At 22.3% G+C, this 23,321-nt stretch overlaps 1 protein-coding gene and 1 non-coding gene across 2 annotated transcripts; one reads left to right on the plus strand and one right to left on the minus strand.

Annotated features, from left to right (window-relative positions):
* The first annotated feature begins 18,087 nt into the window (after positions 1-18,087).
* Trnat-ugu lies at positions 18,088-18,159 on the plus strand. Its single transcript has one exon. It is a non-coding gene; the product is annotated as a tRNA-Thr (tRNA).
* A 3,714-nt stretch (positions 18,160-21,873) lies between these two features.
* On the minus strand, positions 21,874-23,218 carry LOC122857425 (dynein axonemal assembly factor 6-like). The gene is made up of 4 exons (XM_044159590.1): positions 23,081-23,218; positions 22,741-22,940; positions 22,471-22,598; positions 21,874-22,003 (listed from the first exon to the last, which is right to left on the minus strand). Exons 1-4 carry the CDS (start codon positions 23,196-23,198, stop codon positions 21,874-21,876), a joined length of 576 nt encoding a protein of 191 aa, XP_044015525.1. The 5' UTR covers positions 23,199-23,218.
* Positions 23,219-23,321: the final 103 nt, after the last annotated feature.

A 23,321-nucleotide genomic window follows, 5' to 3' on the forward strand; every position in this document is an offset into this window, starting at 1 on the left:
ATTTTACTCAATTGGCATAAAATAAATCCAACGTGTATATGTATATTTACAATTGTAATTTTCATGTGAATATTCATGAAAATAGTTGAATTGAGTGAAGAAAATTATTGTAATCACGCATACCAACGAATATATGAGTGAAGAAACAATGCATTTCTAATAAGAGCTTGTTGACTTTAATTTGTAAGAGAAACAATTTTACTAATTGAATAAATTTTTTAATGAAAATTAATAAAAAAATTAATTAAAAAAAACATAGTATATGATATTTTATTGAAGAATTTTAATTAAAATATTTTACAATTTTTTTTTATTTGCATTTTGGTGGTTTGATTTTTAATTTTTACTTTAATTTTTTTCTGTTTGTTATGTTAATTTTTTTTAGATGATTGGTATTTTTAAGGTAAATCCAATTGAAATTTCCTGAACGACGTCCAACAACCACGATAACCGCAAACATCTACACTATATATTCCATCTAGTAACGTGTTGAAAATTTAAACGTTTATATTTTCATCAACTAGTAAATATATATTCCATATAAACAGCTCAATTTATTTTTCAAAAATTTATTTAAAATTTATATCTGGTATAAGTCTGTTTTCTTTTTTTCAATGTATCGAAACAATTGTATTTTCTACTCGTTATTTTTGTTGGTTTAAAAAACAAAAGAAACATTTACTCTGGCATCAAAGTAATGAGACAGTATATATAAAAGTAAGTTGATGATGTTTGTATTTCTGCATCATTGACAAAAAATAAATATAGCAAGTATAGAAGAAAAGAAAATAGAAAAAACAAAAAAAAAGCTTAATTACAATTGTAGTTTCAAAAAAGCACTGAAGCATGCGCTTGTTTGACAAGTTGTGTCTTCAATGAACAGCCAAGAACAAACAATGTGCGAAAGAAATAAAAAAAAAAATAGTTTTGAATGAAAAAAAAAAAAAGCTACAATCAAAATTACGATGTACTAGATATAACCTTTGATAATTATTAAAACGAATAAAAGAAATATCAAAAGGGAAAAAAATTCAAACGGTTTTATGGCAGTGATTCGTTTTGAAATTTCTTTCAAGAGATGTTACATATCTATCTGGTAACTTTTGAAGTTAAGCTATATATTCTCAAAGAAATCATCATCCTTATTTCGTTCACAGAGAAAATAGGATCAAGCTTTTGACTCTAAAAATAGTCAAAGAAAATTCTATAAAAAGTCAGGGTCATTTCAACAACTGGATATATCTAAATAAGAAAAGTAAGACTTTGAATTTAAAAAGTTTATTTTTTTATTTTTCCCAGGTGTTTTGTAAAATGCTATAGTATTTGCTAAAACTTGAAATTGATATTTATTTATTTTTTTTTTTTCCATTTATGTTCTTTGGAAGATACTGAATTAACTGGGTGATGAAGCTTTTTGACTCTTTTATAGTATTATTAACATAAAACTTGTTGAAATAAAATAATCCACAAAACTTTATACACTTTGTAATTAGTTGACTCATGTCTAAAAACAGCATAAAAGACCATCGAAAGAGTTTCAAAAGTTTTGTACTTTTGATATCATCGTTGATGTAAATCAACTATTTTATTATGTTTTTTTTTTTTTCATCTAGTTAGTATAATAATGAACAGTTTTTTAATAAAGAAATTTAAATTTTTATAATAATTTAAATGTATATATAAAAAAAACTTTTATTGTTTTAATAATAAATTCAAGAATATAATAAGTTTTTTTATACGATCAACTTGAAAGTTCTTTGTATAGTGATTTCATTTTAAGAATCATATATTTGTTCAATATCCAATCAAAAAAGATCAATCGTAAAATTCAACAAAAGAAAATTACACTCAGTAAATTGCATTTTGAGAAATTTCCATCAATTCTCAATATCTTTTTAACGAGATTCAATAATTTAAAGAAATTTTAAATTGTCAATGAAAAAAAAAACTAGATAAACATAATAACATATAGTTTATAAATTAAACGATTTAATGAGGATTTAATTAGGTTGCATAAAAAGTCAAAGAGATAATTTTTTAGTTAAACATGAACAAAGACTATTTGCAAATTTAGTTTTGTTTAAGTATGCTAGTAAAGTGGAGACAGTATATAACTAGTGTCCCTTTGAGTAAGTCGAGAGGGATATGTAATGTTATATACGAGACTTTGATACATTTTATCGGAAGACTTTAGAAAGCGTGTGTGCACTCGTGTTGGTACAATTTCCGACAACTGTGTAAAAGGCGTTATCGAGTCTGTACACGCGACGTCAATCTATTTTCCATCATATAATGTGTCAAGAAGAAATCTACAATTAATGAATATGAAAAAAAAAAAAAAAAATTATTTAGACGGAATTTTGTTTTATCAAAATTGCTGTTGTATTCATGAAAACATCAAAAAAAATCAACCGTTTAAATTTTTTTTTTAATGTGTTCATTATCTATATTGTCTGTGAAACTGACAGGTTCATTTAGCAGACAAGCTTTCGTGAATTTTAAAGTTGGTTTGGTCTGGTTTTTTTTTTTTTTTTTTTATCTTCATTTTGATTTATTCATTTCTTTTTTTTGATGTTTTACTTCTTTTTATCTTCAAATGTTTGAATAATAGTATGGAAATTAAATTGTAAAATTTAAAAAAATTAAATCAATTGAAAATCAAAAAAATAAAAGTTGGTAAAACTTCAAGAATAACAAGAAAGAAAATAAAATCTAAATCAATTATTTTTGGTAATTTAAATACCCGATAATACATATTCGATGATTTGTAATTTTTAAAATTTAAAATTGCTTTGAATTCAAATAAATAAAAAACAAAAAATACTAATTATTATATATTGTTTTATATTTATTTTTGTCTATTAATAAAAAAAGTAATTTAATAAATTATTTTAATATTAGAAAATAATTTTTAAATGATTCACTTGACTTGTCTAACCTCTTGAAAATATCAAAGTATTGACAATAATTACCTGATGTTTGATAAGATTTTCACATTAAAAAAAAAAAATGCAAATTGAAGAGGGTTGTATTAAATTATAAAAACTCATTTCAAAACCTATGTATAGATAACGGATAAGCCGAAATTTTTTTTTATCAGAATAAAAAAAAAAAAAAAAAGAAAAACTTGGCAAAAAAAAAAATGGTCCTCTATAGTGACATTATGAAGCTAAAATTTGAATAATATAAAAAAAAGAAGACTAAAAGTCAATTTTATTCAAGATTTATTTTAATTCACTTTATTCATTGTGAATTGTCAGAAATTCAGAATTGGTACATTGTCTAAAAAAATCATAAAAACTGTTTAACAAAAGCTCTTTATATAAAAAGCTTCCTGTTCACTTTGGAACATAAATTATAAACTATTTAATAATTTAAAAAAATAAAATAATACATAAGTCAAACAAATGTTTAACATTTTGTTAAACTTAATACTATTTTTTTTTTATTTATTTTGTTTTCACTGTGTGTTTGCCATTTAAATAAATCATTTATAAAAACACGTGGAACAATACTGGTTGCACGCTTAAAAAAAAATCGATAAGTAAAAGAAAAAAAACAGGTCAGATGAAGACAAACGATGGATAAAAAAATATACAAATAAAAAAGAAAAAAATTCTTGAAAAATTGGTAAGATGGCAAAGTCAGGGGATGTACCCATTGCAAACGAAAGCGAGACACGTTTCAGGATAACGAACTGACAGCCTGGAATTTAATTTCAACAATGGTATAAAAAATAAAAGATGAAAAGTAAGATTAAGTTGATTAAAAAAAATAAAATTAAAATATTTTTTTTACATATATATTTAAAAAAAAAAAAAAAAAGAAATGGAAAAAAAATTTACACAAAATATTTAATTTCAAAGAAGAAAAAAAAAATGAAAATAGTTTTACATAAAAAAATTAATGTAGTGAACAAATGACAATAATAAATCTGGCCATATGTCTGGATCGCCATCAAGATTTTGCCAAAAGTCGACAAAGATGAAGATTTATTATTACCTTCAATACTCATTGATCATTTTACATATCTGTTTGAGTCAAACACAAAAAATTCGCTCGACCATTATTCAAATAAAATATTTTTATTCTTTTATTATATTCAGCTTATATAATGATAAATACATTTCATTATAAATAACTCAAAAGAATACACATCTAAAGAAATATATATTTTTTTACATTTCTTTATTTTGGCTATTATTTACTTGTTTATTTACATATCTCAAAACTGCTTTGAATATATATTCAACTGCACTCTGGCCTCATGACGTTATCATTTATTTTTTCATCTTTACTCGTATGGAAATGTAAAACTTTCCAGTTAAAAAAAATATATATACTTTAAGAAGTAAGCTCACTGTGTATTTACAATTTTATAGAATATTATTGATGATAAATCACAAGAAAATATAATAGTAACTTTAGCTATTTTAAAATTCTCAATCAATGTCTATATCAGAAGAACAATAGACTGACAAAAAAAAACCCTTGATTAAACATATGCCAGGTAAGGTTATTATATACTGAAACATCAAAAGTTGAAAAATTTAAAATACTACTTGTTTTAAAAATCATATAATTTTTTTTGTTCATTTTTTTAATGAAAAAAAAATAGAGAGAATGAAAATGAAACTCTCTATATGTATAGAACGTTTTACATTAAATTCCCCGGTGGAAGGACGTGGGTGACCCTTCTCCCCACTACTGCAATATTTTTATTCTCAACAGTATGTCACATTTTTTTTTTTTTTTTCGTTTTATTATCTTTTTTATTTCAGTGTCTCGGTTTTTTTTTTTTTTTTGATACACATTACTCTTTTTTTTTTTCTCTTCTTTTCTATGTAGTTTCTATCCCTAGAATATTTATACTCTACTTATTGTGTCAAGAGCAAAAAAAAATAAGATTCTGTGTGTTTTTTTTTTTTGCTCCGGAAGACGAAGGTAAGTGAAGAGTTGGCCACGATCACGTAACGACTGTGCGAAAAAAAAATAAAAAAAAACGATGTAACTATTGAAATATAAAAAAATATATATATAAACAGGAAAGTGACTAGTTGAACTGAGGACTATCTGTGAAAAGTGTGCCCTTTATAAAACCAAACTAAGGCGCTATGTAAGGTTTCACGTTCCAAAAGAGGTTTGGCAAAATTCCAAAATCAAGTGAATCACCACAAAAAAAAAATATATATATACAAAATAACGGCCTAATTTTACTGCATAGATTTAAAAAACTTGGTAAAATTTTTTGGGCTAAAATCCAGGTAACATTTAACTTTTTGTCTAGCTAACATAAATTTTTTAAAAAAATATTTAAAATTTACATTAGCTGTAAACACACGCGACTCAAAGTAAATAAAAAATAAATATGTTATCAAAATGTCAAAAGAAAAAATAAAATATGAGACACAATAAAAAAAAAAACAATTTTCAAATTGATATTTCTAAAAATATTGTATTGCCTTGAATTAAATATTTTTATTTTTAATATTTTATCAAATGATTATCAGTTATATCAACTTGTATGGCTTTTTAAAGTTTGTTATAAAATTACTAGTAAAATAAAATGATGTTAAAAGCTTTGACAAACTGGTTGGTTAGCAAATAATTTTGTTCGTCCAACTGATTTTAAAGTTTTGCTGCTGATTCAGCGAAAAATATATATAGATATATAAAATTATTACATTTTTATACTTTATCGATTTTTTTTTATTTTAAAAAATTATTTTATATGAAAATTTATTTATTTTTGATAATAATCATGGCATTAATAGGATTGTATCATTCTTGGAAACAAAGATTGCATTTAATTAAATTAATTTCTATAAAAGTAAAAATATATACAGAAGTAAAAATAATTAAAAAGTCACTTGTGAATAATAATTACAAAACTTTTTGTATCTGTCTTGTCTTTTCACTTGTTAACAATTAAAAAGAAAAGAAAAAAAACAACAGCAACACTTATGCCAATTGACTAATTTTTAAACGTTTCAATATAAAAAAAGTTATTCGATTGATTTTGATGTTTTTTTTTAAGTGGAAATAGTGGTTAATGGTCAGACCAGAAAAGCTATTCATCAAAAATTTAGCTGATATCATGAAATTGACTCTAAATGAAAATTTCGTGAGGTAAATAACTGGTATAATTGCAATGACTTTACAAAGATTAAAAATAATTTATAAATTTCACAATGATTGTAAATTTTTTTTAAATTATAATATTGTTTATAGATTATTTATTTATAATTTTTTTTATCAAGTGAACAAGTAGAAGTTTTTAATATTTCGAAAAAAAAATATTTATACAATATAAATTTTTATTTACTACTTTGTTTTTCGTTTGAACGTGTATATAATAATATAAGTTGTTAATTAGTGGCAGGGTGATGCTTTAACCGTTTGAGATTTCCGTTAAAATTGCCTTAATAAGAGTGAGATAACACAAAATTTCTTAATGTCATCATTTACGCGACCTCTACTGGTTCAAACAATTTTCCACTCTCACCACACCATCAGGACTTTTATTTCTATCCCTTTCTTGAGTGTCACTGTAAAAGCCAATTAGCTCAACCGAACCCGAGATACTTTTTTGCTACTTTTATAACAACGTAATGTTTTATAAAAAAAAAAAAATATACAAACTACTACTACTGCAACTTGTTTTATGTACATAACAGTCCCCTTTTATTTTTTTTATTTTTTATTTTTTTTTTTTTTTCGTCTTTGACACTGAATCAATGATATATATATTTTTTTTTTATTTTTATACTATAGATATAAAAATTTCTTAATTTTATTATTTAACTGTATAACTTTTCTTTTTAAATAACAGTATTTTTAATTTTTTTTTTTTTCGACTCAATTTTATCAAGAATTTCTGTAATTTATATAAAATTATTTGAAAAGTTTTAAACAATTCCAAAATTAATTTTCAATTAATTATTTGTATTTTTTTTTTTTTTTTTAACTTTTATATATAAAATCATAAAATTGAATGTTGCCATTTTAGAAAATTCAGTGGTAAATTTAAAAAAATTAAAAAAAAAAACTTTTTTTTCAAATGAAAATTCAAACTAAGAATAAGAAATATTATTACTAAATAATGTTATGTGTATTTTGGCATAAGATAATTTTAATTCTGTTTGTAAAAATTTAAGAATGACTAAAAACTATATTTGGAACAAATTTTTATTTTTATTTTGATTGCAAGTCTTTTAAAACACTAAAATTTATGACTCACAAAGACATTTAAAATTATCAAAGTATATATATTATACATTTAACAACACCCATATGTGTATCTTGAATTTAAACATTTGATTAAAATAGTTGTTGGAAGTTTTAATGTTATCTTCAGTACTTTGAGTTTAAAATAGATAAATAAAATAAAAATATTTGTAAATAAGATTTAAATCTGTCAAATAAAAAAAATCATTCATAAAAATAATAATAAAAGACTGTTGTACAAATAAATACTAAAAGTTTCGTGACTCTATGATTAATCAATAACAATCAGATTCACCAATGATTGATGACAATCTCTCGACATTGGATATATAAAATCGAGCATGTACAACATTTATTTTCTCGTTTAAATCTTATCAGATTATAATGATACATTCAACATGACTCAACAATATCTCCTACTATTTATTTATTTATTAATTTATTCATCTATTATCTAAGTTGATTATTTCTATTATTAAAAATTACATTAAACACTGTGTTGAATATAAATATATTATTTGTGATAACAAAATGATTATTAAAGTAAAAATTTATTCAACCATATATTAATCAATGATCAGATTTGTATAATGTAAATTTACCTGTAAATAATATATTGATATGTTGCATACTAAAGCTATCTAACTATAATAATTTAATAATATATTGAAGATTAAATTCAACACTGGCATATACTTCAATGAAAATTATTTTTAAATATACAATTTAATCTGAATATTAATGTCAAAGTAGTTATAATATAATCAAATATTATCTTTAATATTTTTTGTTTATAAAAAATTATTTTAAAATTATATATAATTAGGGTTATTTCAACACGAAACTGCACTTTATTTTTCACGGTGAATTTTAATGATTTGCGTTTTATATATTCTAAAAACTAAATATTAAGCACTCTTTAACTTACAACGTCTGCTAAATAAAAAGTTAATGAAGCTTTTCACCTGACCCCGTCACGCTTTTACCATAATGAAATTGGAATTTTTAATTTACCATTTGAAAAAATGAAAAAAAAAAAAAAAAGACTAAGTATACTATTTTCATATATAACGTTTTGTTTTAAAACAATGAAAAACATGAATTTTATTTTATATTTTCACAATTGATTTTCAGGTCATCAGTAGTGGTCAAATAGTAGGGATAAAACGACAACAGGAATTTATAGTTTTACTAGAAAATATAGTGGTAGCTGATTGTTAATCTGATCACGAAACAACAATTCTAGTCTTCCGACCCGAGATATAATTTTCCAAGTGGATAAATTCTAAGCGCTGATCGTGGTAAGTTTAATTTTCATTATTATAAAATACGTATATACTGTTAAACAATTTTCATTAAAATATAAATTAATTATTTAGTAACTCATATATATATTAATTTCTTTATAATAATTTGAAGTATTATATTACAGTAAAGTTTATTTGACTTGTATGAATTTTATCAATATGATTTTACCAATTGAATTTATTAGTTTCCAAAGAAAATAGAGAAAAAAAAAAAGAGTCAAGTTTCATACAATTATATATACCGTATATATGAAATAAGAGTTTTTGAGTTATATGAAATGGGAAAATAGTTTGAAATGGGGTGAGTGAGTAACAGCAGGTAATCAAGCACCATCCCATTTCACAGCACTGACCCAACTTGTTTGCATGCTTCTGTACAAGTTGCCATAAGTGCAACCCTAAACGTTCCCATATAACGAAGTAATGACTAAGTGCAAAATAGGCCGTTACGTAGAAACTTGTCAAGAGCACATATAACTACCACCAAGAACTTTAATAAAAGTAAAAGAAATTTAAGAAAATTATACACTTGAAAAAAATTATATAATTTTACATATTAATCTAGCAGATTAAGCATTGATAATAAAATTAATTTTTCCAATAGTAATGAGTCGTATTTTGAAAGAAAAAAAAGACAAAGAAAAAAGAAAAAATTTTCAACAATATCATGATAGAAGCAATAATTTGAAATAATAAAAAAATGTTATTACTAAGTTTTATTTTTTTTTTTTAGAATAAACAAAATATATAACGTCACAATTTAAAATAATAAAATGAACGTAATATATGTATATTAAAGTACATACAAAATGCCATTAAATTTGTATACATATAAATTAATTCGATGGCTATTTTATCCCCCCCTAGGCTATTTAATCGTAATATCAACACGATAACATGTTTCGGTTTTCGCATTGCGTGACTAAAACTAACCCAACCAATTCACAATAAGATACTGACTCTCAAAATTATTATATTATTACCATTTCATGAATTAACTTGGAGTATATATATTAGCTTTACTAATATTAAAAAACAATTAAATATTTATAAATCCACATTTTAGTAATTGAATATTAAAAAATAAATTATTATGTTATATTGTTTAATTAGATAAATATAGTAAAAATATAAAATACAATATTGCTCTTTATTTTTACAACAACAAGATACAAGTTATTTTTGCTAATAATTCAATTTTATATAACATAGGTGCGAATTGAAAGAAAAATAAAGTTTTCAAGCCACATAGAAGTTAAATAAACGTTTTCGTGCATGGAACCACTTGGCACCCAATCAACATCATCAATTACTTTTGTTTTTTTTTTTTGTATTTTTATTTTTGTTATATATATGTTAAAAATTCACATATACAAACTAAATTTTAAAATCAATTTAGCTGATTTAATACGATGAAAATACTATAAAATTATGTCAAATTAATTATCAACAATAAACAAAAAAAAGAATTATCATGCTTATCAAATCTATATCCATATATTGTCGATTAAAATTTAACATCAATGGCAAACATATCAATCACAAAACCACAATTAATTTGAGTGATTTTAGTGTAAAATTAATTATACAATTATTGATAATTGGTAGTTAAAAAAATAATCAAAAATAAAAGAGCTATTATTTTAATAACGCTTAATATTTATTTTGAAAAAAATATAATTAATCTTTGCTGACAAAGACGCGTATCAAAATTTGACACAACAAGGAAATTCGATATATTATGTTAGGATTCAAAAGGATTGAAACATATTAACCAATTGGCTTTCTCACCTGATACCACTCTCAATATTGATCAAATATTAACTGTGCACAAATTGTTTCCTATATGTAATATGTAATTACCACAAACAATTATCTCGTTATCATATGATACAACACAATATCAGATAACACAAAATTATTAAAGCACACACACTTAATAAAAAAAAAAAACACTTGAAAGTTATTTTAAAAAATTAATGTTTTTTCTTATAATTTTCTTTTAATAAGTTTATTTATTTATTTAATTTTTTTGTTTATACTAAATGTTATGATAAATAAAATATAAAAAAAATTTATTTATGAATATATAAATTTTTTTATTGTGCCTCTTGAACTACGTGTGATCTAAATGGCCCATCGACCTGATCTAAGAAATAACCGTGATTTGAGGTTTTAAGTTGGTCCATATAAAATCGTCGGGCTGGTTGGCCCTGCATACATAGCACAAACATAATCGACCAGTTCAACCTTAACCCACCAGCTATAAATCAGTAGTTCATTTCACTCCCTCCGCCCCCTTTTTCTTTTTTTTTTTTTTGTTTTTAAATCGTAATTTATTTTTTTTTTATTATTTTTTTACTTGTCTTTTTTAGCCTCAAGAATTTTACCGTCTGTCTCACAACTCAATATATATTTGTATATAATATATATTTATTATTGTTTTATTTTTACAACAATATTAATTTAACTTTTAAATTATTCGTGTGTCCTTGAATACTTGAAAACAAACTTGATTTAAAATAAAAAGAAAAAAAATAACATTTTTTTAATTAAACTCAAGCCAATAGTGCTAAACTATTGTAATAAATGTCAAAATAGATAAAAAAAATATTTTTTTCAATTAACTTTTTGATTAGCATATATTTTTTAATAATAATATATTATTATTTTTTAATTAATTACACAATCGAGAATACGAGATGAAATTTTTAATTTGAGTTTATATTAATTTTTTTTTTATGAGAAACTTTTTTATTTTTATATAATATTGTTATTAAATTTTTCATGATCAAACACCCCGATATTTATTATAGAGTATATTTTTCACTTTTATATGGATATATATGTGTGAATAAATGTGGCCAGACACGATGCCGGCACGTAGCATACTGCTATGGCAAGCAACGCGGGACTATCCATATCGTTGCTCAACAAACTGGCGCAAGCTCTTCGTTCAATTTATATAGACCCAGTAAGAATTTACTCCAGTTATTCATACACCATATTTTCTTGCATGTAATAGACAATCACCTCACTTATTTTCAAACCCTCATATTTTTATATACATGTACAATCAAAAAAAAATTTTTTTTTTATTAATTAATTTTCACCTCTTTAAATTAATTTAAAACAATAGAAATTTCAATATTTCTTTGTTAATTTATTAATTATTTTTTTTTATATTTTATATGTAGGGGAAAAAAAAAATTATTCTTTGAAACGAAAAATCATTATCTGAGATAAAAAAATAACTGAAATATGTTATGTTTGTATGAACAAAGTAAAGCTCGTTCTGTTAATGATATACTTGAATAAAAAAAACAATAATTTTTTTAATGATAAAAAAATAACGTTATGATTCTTTTGAAAGTAAAAATATAAAAAAAAAAAAAAACGACAGGACAAGTTCATGTTAAATACATATAATATATGCATGTATCATTTTTATTTTTTTTTGCCAAATGAAAAGATGAGTAATATTGAGAGGCAGCGAGAGAGAGGGGGCAAAGGGTGTATAAAGTAATACAAAGGGTGTATATATGCTTTTCCTTTTTTTCTTTATATTTTAGAGAAAATATTTTATGGTGTGTCAGAAGAAGGTATCATGTGTATACGTCCATTAATATGATGAAAAAGAGAAGCTTTTCTTTACGGTTAAGTGCAGTCTTGTAAGATAATGGATAATGCAAAAGTAAAAATGAGGGAATGAAGAAAAAAAAAATATAATAGAAAAAAAAATAAATAAAGGGTATAAAAGTGCATCATAAATATAATGAATACATTATTGTAACTCTTGTAAATGAAAAAAACAATTATAAAACAAATAATTATTTATGTAAAAATTAAATTTTTAAATTACCTAAGTGAAAATTAATCCCAATTTTTAATTTTCCCAAATAAATACAAGTCGAAATTACTTGAAAATATTTTAAACGATAAAAAAAATTTATAAACTCACCCTTGTTGCACCCTGATGATGAAAATTCTAGATCAATGTCGTTGGCTTGTCTCGTTGAAATTCATATCATCTGCAACAATCATAGAAAAAAAAAATTATATATAATTAAAGAGTTTATTTGACACGTAAATTTATAATAATAAATGTTTCTTTTTATTAGTTTTTAATATTGTTACTTTTAATGGAATACTACACATCACTCAACTTTGATAAATTTTTTTCATTTATAAAAAAAAAAAAATATCTTTGAGAAATCAGAAGTAAAACTTTTTCTACGTTTTTAGTTTTTTGTTAATTTTTTTTGTATCTTTCTTTTCTCTAGATCTTTATATATCTTTCTATTTTTTATTTTCTTTTTGCATAGTTTTTTTTTTTTTCTTTTTACTCGTTAGGAAGCTGTCTTTTTCTTTCCAGGAGTTTCGAAGAACTAATACCCCAAAGATAAGATAAGCCGACACGTTTCTGCATCGAGGATTGACATGATAGAAAAAAAATAAAATAAACAAATCGAATTTAACGGTTCGGTTTTTATACAGTTTCTTTATTCTGGCATGTTATTTATTTACTTGGTTTTTTTTTAATCTATATATTGGGTTTGAAAAATAAATGCAGTATTATTTAATAACAATAATGTTAAAGATATTTTTTAAATAATTCAAATGATGCATAAATTGTTTTGTTAATAATTTCAACTTTCAATAATAAATATATTAAAATGGCATTGTTAATTTAATCGTCACTAAAAGGCAGGAAGTATTTTAACTATAATATTTTTTATCATCAATTATTTAAGTTCATTGTCGAGCATCTACATCATTGTTTTAATTTAATTTCCTTAACATGCTATTTTAAAATTTTTTCTACAAAAATAAAGATAATAGATCTTAATGAATTCCAAATTTAAATCACTTGATGGCAATGATGATGTGATCAAAAATAAAAAATATACAATTTAAAGTAATATCAGTGATATAAAATAATTGACTCAAATTTATAAATCTTCATAGTAAATAGGAAAATTAAAATCGTACTAATTTATCATGACATTTGTTAATTAAAAACTCTAATAATAGTTCTTATAAAATCTAAAAAAAAATATATATATTTTAATATCCTTAAAGTTATGAATTATAATTTGAATAATGATAATTGAAAATCAATTTTTGTTCATTCTTTACTCAATTTAAAGAATGAAAATGTCATAATATTTATATATATATTTTTTTTACCGTTTGTACTGTATTTTATAAATACTTTTATTTATATTTGTAATGATAAATTATTTCTGTAAACTGTTTTCATTATTTTAACGGACTCAAATAAATAAACAAATAAAATTTGATAAAAAAAACGAAAAAAATTTGTTTATCGTTAAAAGTTTATTATGTCAGTGTCATACATTTTATGAGAATATTCACGAAGGCAAAAAGATAGAAAAACAGAAAAAAAAGCGCTCGCAAGATCGTTGAAAAAAACAGTTAACATTGAAAAACGATAAAAGCTCATGTTTTACCCTTGAAAAAAAAAAAAAAGTAAATAAAAATAAAAAATCACGAAAGGTTAGGAAAAACCAAAAGAAAAAAGATAAAATATATTTTTTTATTTGAAAGCAACGAAACACGAAAGAGAGCCTTATTTCATACATTTCCAAACACTAAGTATAGAGAGAAAAAAACCATATAGAAAATCTCAAGACCTCATTTTTTTTTAACATCGTCTTCAGTTTATATTGAACCACAAAAAAAAAATTATTTTTTTTTTATTATTTTCAAGAAACACGTATACACCACTTCACCTTATCGAACATCAATACTTTAACATAAAAATATTTTCATGTTATTTATGAAATAAACACGATAAGATAATCATTAAAAAATAAGTAAAGACAAATTTTAATGAGACACTATATAAAATGAACAAATAAATATATATCAAATAAAAATTTAAACTTCATTTTTATTATTAAAATTGAGCAATACTATTTTTCGTTTTTTTTTTTTTTTTATAAACGTGATTTCCACGTAATCAATCATCTAATCATCACATTTAATCTTGTCATGTTGCCACATAAAATTTCCAAGGTAAAGGTCAATTATTTGATTATATATAAATATAAAATAATATAATTTCGTTTTTTATGATAACTGAGTAATCGATAAAACGATAAAAACCACAAAGCCTGTAGATTATCCAAATATAAACAAAAAAATTCTATCGAATATATAAAATGAGTTTAAATTTACTTTACGTTTGATTGGAAAAATTGAAAAAAAAAAAGTTGATATCAAATTGAAATCAAATAATAAATCCATCATTAAATTTATTTTTTATCAAAAAAAAAAAACGCTTCGGGTCTTTTAAAAACGACTATGATATGGCAATTATATATCTACAAAAATTAAATTTTGATTTCATAGCTTTTATATGAAATACTTTTTTTTTCAAATAATTTTTTTTAATACTTTTAACTCGTTAAAAAAAACTGGAGTATAGATTTTTATAAATTTTCTTGTTATTTTTAAAGCCGTTAATAATAAATATAACAATTGTTCGAATTTTTATTTTAAAAATATATATAAAGTTTATTGACGAACATCAATTTTCATCAAGAGAGTAAAACAACTTTTATTTTTATAAAATACAAAATTAGCTTGGTATTATCTCATTATTTTTATAATGCAAAGCAATTTATTAGAAAATAAATATTGACGTAAAAACGTTAAATAAATTTTTATAAACTTTATTTTTTGATATTATTACAAATGACATGGGCATTTGATCAATTTGATTCTATTTGTAGTTTGAATTTTCTCGAGGATAATTGGTGAGCCTTGTTATCTTAACTAATCTTAAATTGATTGAAACTTTAAAACAAAGCTTTAATATATATCTTAGTTGAAAACGGTTCAGTCTTTATTCAACCTCAAAATGTGTTTTGAAGCATTACACAAAGTACGATACGAAGCCAACCAATATCTTTTATAAAGTTGAGATTTTGATTATCGGTGGAGAACATAATTCAACTATTGGCTCAACGCAATACAAACGTTAATTATTTTGCCTCAAAGTATATGCTAACTTCATCCCAATAAAACTTTTCACATAATATTTAACTTAAAACTTGTTGAAATTATGTGTCTAAAGTTGTGTATCGCGTCTTATTGTAATAACAACATAAAAACCAACAATATATTCATTATTACTTTGAACATAAAAAGACTCAGCAAAACCCAAAAATATAAAAAATTAATACAAAATTTTTAAATGTAAAATATTCATAAAGTTTTTAACAAAAATAACCAAGAAAATAAAGTCTGACCTGTGTCAACATCAATCTTGTTTTCAACTTTGAATTGATTGTAAAATTCCAATTTTAAATTTTCCCATAGTCACAAATTTGTTGTTCTTGTTGTTGTTGTTGTTTTTTTTTTTTTTTTCTAATTTCAACAACACTGTTTATAACAGAGTTTGTATAATTGAAAATTTTCTAGATACCCAAAACTTTATGATAGTAATATTATATATAAACAAAATACTTTATAAATATTTGTTAAAGTGGAAAATTAATTATTTATATATAAAACAAGCTAATAATAACCGATAAACCATCAAACAACCTATCAAATTGCCAACTCTACACAACTCTCAAACACCAGAAATTGTTATAAAAACTTTTACAAGTATAGTCGTTGAAGTATACGATTATTGAGCGAGTGAAAAGTTGCGTAATTATAACAAAAACACTGGAGATTGCTTGTTTACAAAATATAAAATCAAAAAAGATTTTATAAAATCACTCAACAATTTCAATTTAAAATAACATCAAATAATTGTTAAATCAATGTTTAGATATATGATGATAATTTCCAACTCAAGTAAAAAAAAAAATCCACTAAACAAAACAATGCAAAGCACAGAATCGGACGTAAATGAATTTTCTAAAACAAAACAGAACGCAGAATATTCAAGTGTAAATAGTAGATCATGTAACAACCGGACTTGGTAAAATTTTCTCTATACACATTTCATTTATATATGTAAACTTTACATGGTCATTATTTTATCTTTATAAAGCTCAATTTTAACAAGTATTTTACGATGTAAAACTACTTTAAAACCCTCTTAAACAAAGATTAAATTGCTTTTTTTTTTCTTTGTCAAATTAAATATTTAAAAACTTTATCATGCACTTTGAAAACTTTATAATATAATTGGTATTTAAAAATGAATATGTCCATAAAAATAAACAAACGTTCAAATATATACATCACGCAAAGTAAATTAATATTTCCAATAAATTTAATAGATCAGTGTTTGATAAGGTTACACATGAAAAGTAAAATATTTTGTAGAAATATAAACGATACATTACTGGCAATAGATCTCTGTCAAATATTTAAGTACAGACCTTATTATTCAAAATGTTAAAAAATAAATAAATCCCCCACAGTGAAACATCATTATTTAAAAATATTCTTATGTTTTTCAATGACATTATAGAGTGTGACGAATTTCACTTTGAAATACAAAAACTCACTTGCACACTGTCTATCAAAAAATCATAATTTTAAATTATTAAATTTTTAAAATTAAATAAAAATAATAATAATGTCAAAATTATAAAATTTTACATTAATCAAAATGAATAATTAAATATACCTTTTTTAATTTACAAAATTTTTTTTTTTATATTTTAAAAATAAAAATCACTTTTATATTATTTTTTTAAATATTTAGAATATTTTTACCGTGTTTTATTTTTTTTATATTTTTATACACTTGACAATTTTGTAGTTTGTGCAAATAACCTCTGGCACTGGAACATGTTAAATATTGAGCGTACTTTAAGAACAATTTTTCATCTTATTTTTTTTTTTTTTTTTCTATTATTTATTACCCACTCCATTTGCAACTGTTACAATGTACCATCACCAACAAGCTTTTCCATTGTTTTTTTTTTTTAATTAAAAACATAATAATCCCAAGATTATATTTGATTTGTTGATTATAATTTTTTTTTTACATTTTTTATCATTAATTATTTCTGATTATTATCGGATTTGCGATTAGTCATTTGTTCTCCAATATAATCCACAAGGGAACGAGTCATTAAGTAGTTAAAAATTGAAGGATAATCAATTGTCATAATCGCATATGATTATACAAATTTGTTCGTTCGATTGTGTCATATTTTGCAGCAGTGATTATTAATAATCGGTATTTTATGTATAAATGTATTTTGATGAATTATATGATGAAGAGGATGATAACGAGACAGTTAATTATAACATAATTATATATAATAATTAAATTTTTTTTTCATTTCATATTATTCAAGATTATACTTGACCTTGTAGAAATTATAAATATTATAAAGATACTATCTATAAAATTGAAATAAAAAAAAATATTAAAAAAATATATAAAATTATTATAAATTTTATTTGTAAACAATTTAGTTAATTATTAAAAAAAATTTTAAAGATTCAAATTGACGGAAATTATTTTTATTTGATTTGCAAAGGTAAAAGAAACGTTATAAATTTTTCAAATTATTCAAGAAGAAATATTTGTGACGGGAGATCATCTTCAGCCTGCATAGCTCAGGGGCAGAGCACTGGTCTTGTAAACCAGGGGTCGAGAGTTCAATTCTCTCTGGAGGCATACTTTTTGCCTTTTTTTTCTTCAAATTTTTTATTAAATTCAATCAGTCTGTTAGTAAGAATAATCTACTTACTGGATTAATTATATCAAGATATTAAGTTTGCAAATTTATAATCAATAAATAAAAAATTAAATGAAATTTATAATTAAAATCTACTGTTATTATCAAAAATGACAATGAGAATAAAAAAATTAAATAATTTCAACAATTTAAATTAAATACAGATGAAAATTTCGATAAAATAATATTCATTTAAACATAATAATTTATATTTTTTTTGTTTCAATATTTTTAAATGTATTTTCCATGAAAAATGACAGGACAATTAAAATTTTTTGATAAATGTCATATATGAAATAAATTAATTAAAATTTCAATTTAAATGAAAATAATATAAAACATTAATTTTTCTTTGATTTTAAATGGAAATAAATGTTTTTTTTTTTTGTCTTTAAATTTTATTACAATGAAAAAAAGTTCAAAATGGAAAAAAAAAAATTAAAATTACAGTGGATCACGAAGAGATCAAAAAATGATATTGAGAAGAAAAAAAAAAGTTTTTATTTTTTTTTAAATCATCGAGCTTTGACATCCAATCTTTAGTAACACTCAATTCATCTAACTATCACCCATCTCCCTCTACTGGCCATGACTCCTCCACATTATCCATAAATAAAAAAAAGAAAAAAAAAAAGATAAAATGCAACTGAATTTTTCAAGTACCTTAAGAATTTTTCCTTTTCTCTCTACCACCCTGAATCAAATATTCTTTTCAGTATACCAAAATCAAATGAATTCTATAACTTTATCATAGTTTTTCTTCTTCTTATTTTTCATTTTCATTATAAATACGTAAAAACAAAAACATATCATTAGCATGTAAATGAAAGGTTGATATATTTTATTGTTAAAATAGTTTAAAAAAAAAAATAAAACGTTTAACTCGTTATAATGAAATTATATAAATTATAAATAAAAAAAAGGGAAATTAAAAAAGAAAAAAATTAAATTAATTAATTTTTTTATTATTTTTTGTATTTATTTTTCACCTATTTTTCATGATTCTTCATCATTTTTTTAGTTTCCATTTGTTCAACATGAAAAATCGTATTCAATATGTTAATGAAATGGAAAATTTTTAACAGTAAATTATAAAAATAAAATTTTAAATTTATATCTAAATGAAAGAAATAACAAGATGTTAAAATTTATGCAATATTCTTATTCAACGCAGTGAATGAAAAAAAAAAAAAATAATATAATTAAGATTTTTATAAATATGCCGCATTTGTTATTACACAAGATGACAATTATATTTAATGATTTTTTTGTTATTTTAAATTATATGAATTTATTATTACATAAATCAAAGTAATTATTGTTCATTGATTCAGGAAGATTAAAATATGCAATCATAGAGATTAAAAAAACCTTGACCCTTTTATTTGCATCTCAATGAAGCTGGTCAATAAGTACATCAAATAATAATCTTCATTGTCCTTTAAATAAACAGCCTTGAATATTTTATTTTCTATTTTTCTTATTCATTTATGCTTTACTCATATTAGATTTTTTTTTTTTTTTTATTAGCTAATTTATTTCTGGAGATGATTGCTATTTTTAAAAAACTTCATAAATAATATTTCAGTTTCAATTTAAAGTGGATTATAAATTTCAAACAACGGTAATACTAAATTTATAATTGCAGTTTAAAAATAAAAAAAAAACTCCCCCATAATGAGTAATGTTTTTGTTGTTTAAAAATTTTTTTAATTTATTTTTTTTTCCACAAGTTGAAAGGTGAAATTCACATGTATACAATCCAACAAACTAGTAAGTTACAATATAATGAGCAAAAGCTTGGAAGAAAGTTGGGTGATTTAAAAAGTTTTTAGACTGTTTGGTATCACTTGAAAGGGCACAGTGAAAGAAAAAAAAATTAAATAAGAAAGGAAGAGAGAAAAAAAAAAAAACGATGGACTTTGAAGGAACAAAAAGTTTCTTTGGGGATTAATTAAGCTGGCCTGTCGTTAATTGCACAGTAAAGGTATGACTATTCAAATGAATATATTATAAAAAAAAAAATTAAGAAAACGAATGAAGCAGAAAATTATAAAAGGCCAGTCTTGAAACTTTGACAATCAAGAATAATAATTTTAAAATGATAAAAACCAAATTGATTCTTCACATACTATTGAATTTTATTTTTCAATCAAATTAAAATATTATTTTTACTCTGTTTTTGACAGGCTTAATCAATATATAATTTCCAAAAATAAAATCCATCAATTTACTAACAAATTAAAAATAATTTCAACCAAAAAAATATTAAAAAAATTTTTTTTTATACACTTATTAAAATAATATGTATTTAAATTTATTCGTATGTGAATACGAGTACATAAGAAAATAAAAAAATCATTGTAACGACCTTGGAGAATATTGGAAACTTTTTTTATTGTCCCCAAGACAATTTATGATACCAGTGATTTTGCGCACATTTATAAACGTGTATAAAAAAAAAAAAAAATGATAATAAGAATACGTGAGAAATAAAAAAATTAAATAAGTTTCATTATTTATTTTTTTTTGGAAATAAAACCGATATTCACATATGACACAGATGACCTGTGTATTTTCAACGAATAAAAAAATAAAACTATTAAAGTTTTTTTCTGTAAAAAATAAAATTCTGTAATCTATAATTACTCAGTAATAAATTTGTAGAATTTTCTTTATTTTTATTAAATACAGGGTGATTAATAAAAATTAATTTTCATTCAATCCAGTAAAATTGGAGCATTGGTAAATGGTCTGGAAACCAATTACAATTCTGATTTTCAAAAAAAAAAGAAAGAATTATTTTTCCCTAAAAATGACAATTGTTAATAGTTCTAAAATCATTAATTAACCCTTGTCAACCTTGATAAAAAAAATAAGTAAAATTATTATTTACTTATTGATAGTATTTGAAGCATTATTAAATTTTTTTTCGAATACATTATTTTTATTTATTTTAATGAGATTATTAAAGAGAAAATAAAAAAAAAAAAAGTCTTATATTTTTTATTTTGAATATATAGCACTTGTGATACGTGTTAATATCACTTTTGTGGAAAAAAAAAAAAATATTGCTATCATTAAGCTGTGGTTCGTTGAACAAAAGTAAATAGGAAAAAAAATATTTGAAAATAAAAAACCACACCACTAAACTTGTGCGTGAATTTTAAAATTTGTAAAATTGACGATATTTCCATCGAAAGCTTTTTTTGTTTTTAAATCAATACATAAAAATTTAAAACATATGTCTTGTTAAAAAATTTTATTCCAGACAAAATTGACACTTGAATGTGATATTTTAATGATGTGTCAATGAATATTTATGAAATAAAAAAAAAAAAGTTTTATTCCATGTGATATGATTGGGATGAATATATATATTGAAGTGAAGATTTGTCGGGGAGAAGTATCACAGGAATTCATTGATCCCTTTTGGTGACACCTCAACGTGAAACTCATATACAATATCACGAACAAGCACAACAAAGGATATATAGTATTCAAAGAAAATAAATATTAAATTCAAACAAACAAACCTCAAAACAATTGAATTTATAAAAAAAAAAAACTAGTAAATGAAAAGTACAATATACAACTGAAAAATAAATATCAATGGAAAAAAAAAATTCTTTTGAATTGAGAATAAATAAATTTTAAAAATTTACTTTATCTAATTCTCTTGTCATTCGTAAATTAATTTCAAGACATGATAAATCTTTGTGCCATTTTGCTGATGATGCATTTGGATCAACTGGATGAGGTGTTGGTAAATGAAGACGATATCTAAAATTAAAATGATTTTATTCATTAAAATATAAATATAGTTAATTTACGTCCTATAAATTCATTGTTGATAAAGTTCAACTTATATTTATAAATTAAATTCAAAGATATTTTTAAATAAAAATTTTATTATCTTGAATTATAATCAAGATAAAAATAATTATAAACTGAAATTTTAAATATTTATTTTTTTTTCAAATTTAAATTGACAATGACAAATTGTCAGTTAAAAAAATCACGTTGACATAATTACTAGAGTGACGAATTTAAAAATTTACCGAGCTTTTAAAATACTGACTTTGATGAAAGAATATCCGAATTTTTTTATGTAATGTAAAAATAAAATAAAAAGGTTAATCAAAAAATATTAGATTAATAAAATCAAATTAATTATTAAAAATTTCAAGTGATTTTATCAATGATTAAACTAATATTTATTATTTAATTTAAATGTATTTTTATATTACCTTTTACTTCGAATATCAATTGTTTCTGTTTCAACTGAGAGTTCAATGTCATCAATATCTTCTCCTGGTAATTTAACTTTCAAAGTAAGCCATTCACAAGATGCTGATCCAGGTGTTTTAAAACCCATCTTAATAAAAAAATATAAAATGTTTAAAAGTTTTTTCTTAATAATGTTTCATTTTGTAAATATAAATTACTCGAGTATATTTAAACAACAAGTTTTAAAGTCAACTGAAAGCAATTAAATGTGACTTGATAATTATACTTACACCAAGAAAAACATCTTCAGTTGTAACAGACTGTTTAAACTTCATTTCATATTCAGGTTGTATTCTTGGATCAGAAAGTTCAACTGTTTGTGAACTTTTTATCTCACTATTGTTCCAAATATCATCACTATCAGTATTATCAATCGATGCATGAGGTCCAATTTGATTAGAATTTTTTATTGGACCAATTTGTCCAGGACCTAATTTTAACAAGTAATATATATCAAGTAATTTAAAATAAATATAGCTATCCTAATTACATTATCAAAAAAAAATAAAATAATAATTCACTTACCTTGATAAATAAAACTTTAAATAATTTTTTAATTATTATAATTACCAAATTTTTTTGCACCAGCTTGTGGAAGATCATCATCATCTGAATCTGTATCATCTTTTTCTGGTATTATTAATTTTTCTAATGCTTTTATTTCGTTGAATCCAAAATAATCAGCCATTGTATTGAACTGTTTTTTTTTTTTTTATTAATTATTTATTGATAACACAAGTTTGTAAATAAACTAATTAAATCACTATAGTAACACTGATTTAATTTTTGTTCAAATATGTAACACACAGCG

This window comes from Aphidius gifuensis, linkage group LG1 (genome assembly GCF_014905175.1).
Source record: "Aphidius gifuensis isolate YNYX2018 linkage group LG1, ASM1490517v1, whole genome shotgun sequence".
Taxonomy (NCBI): Eukaryota; Metazoa; Arthropoda; class Insecta; order Hymenoptera; family Braconidae; genus Aphidius; species Aphidius gifuensis.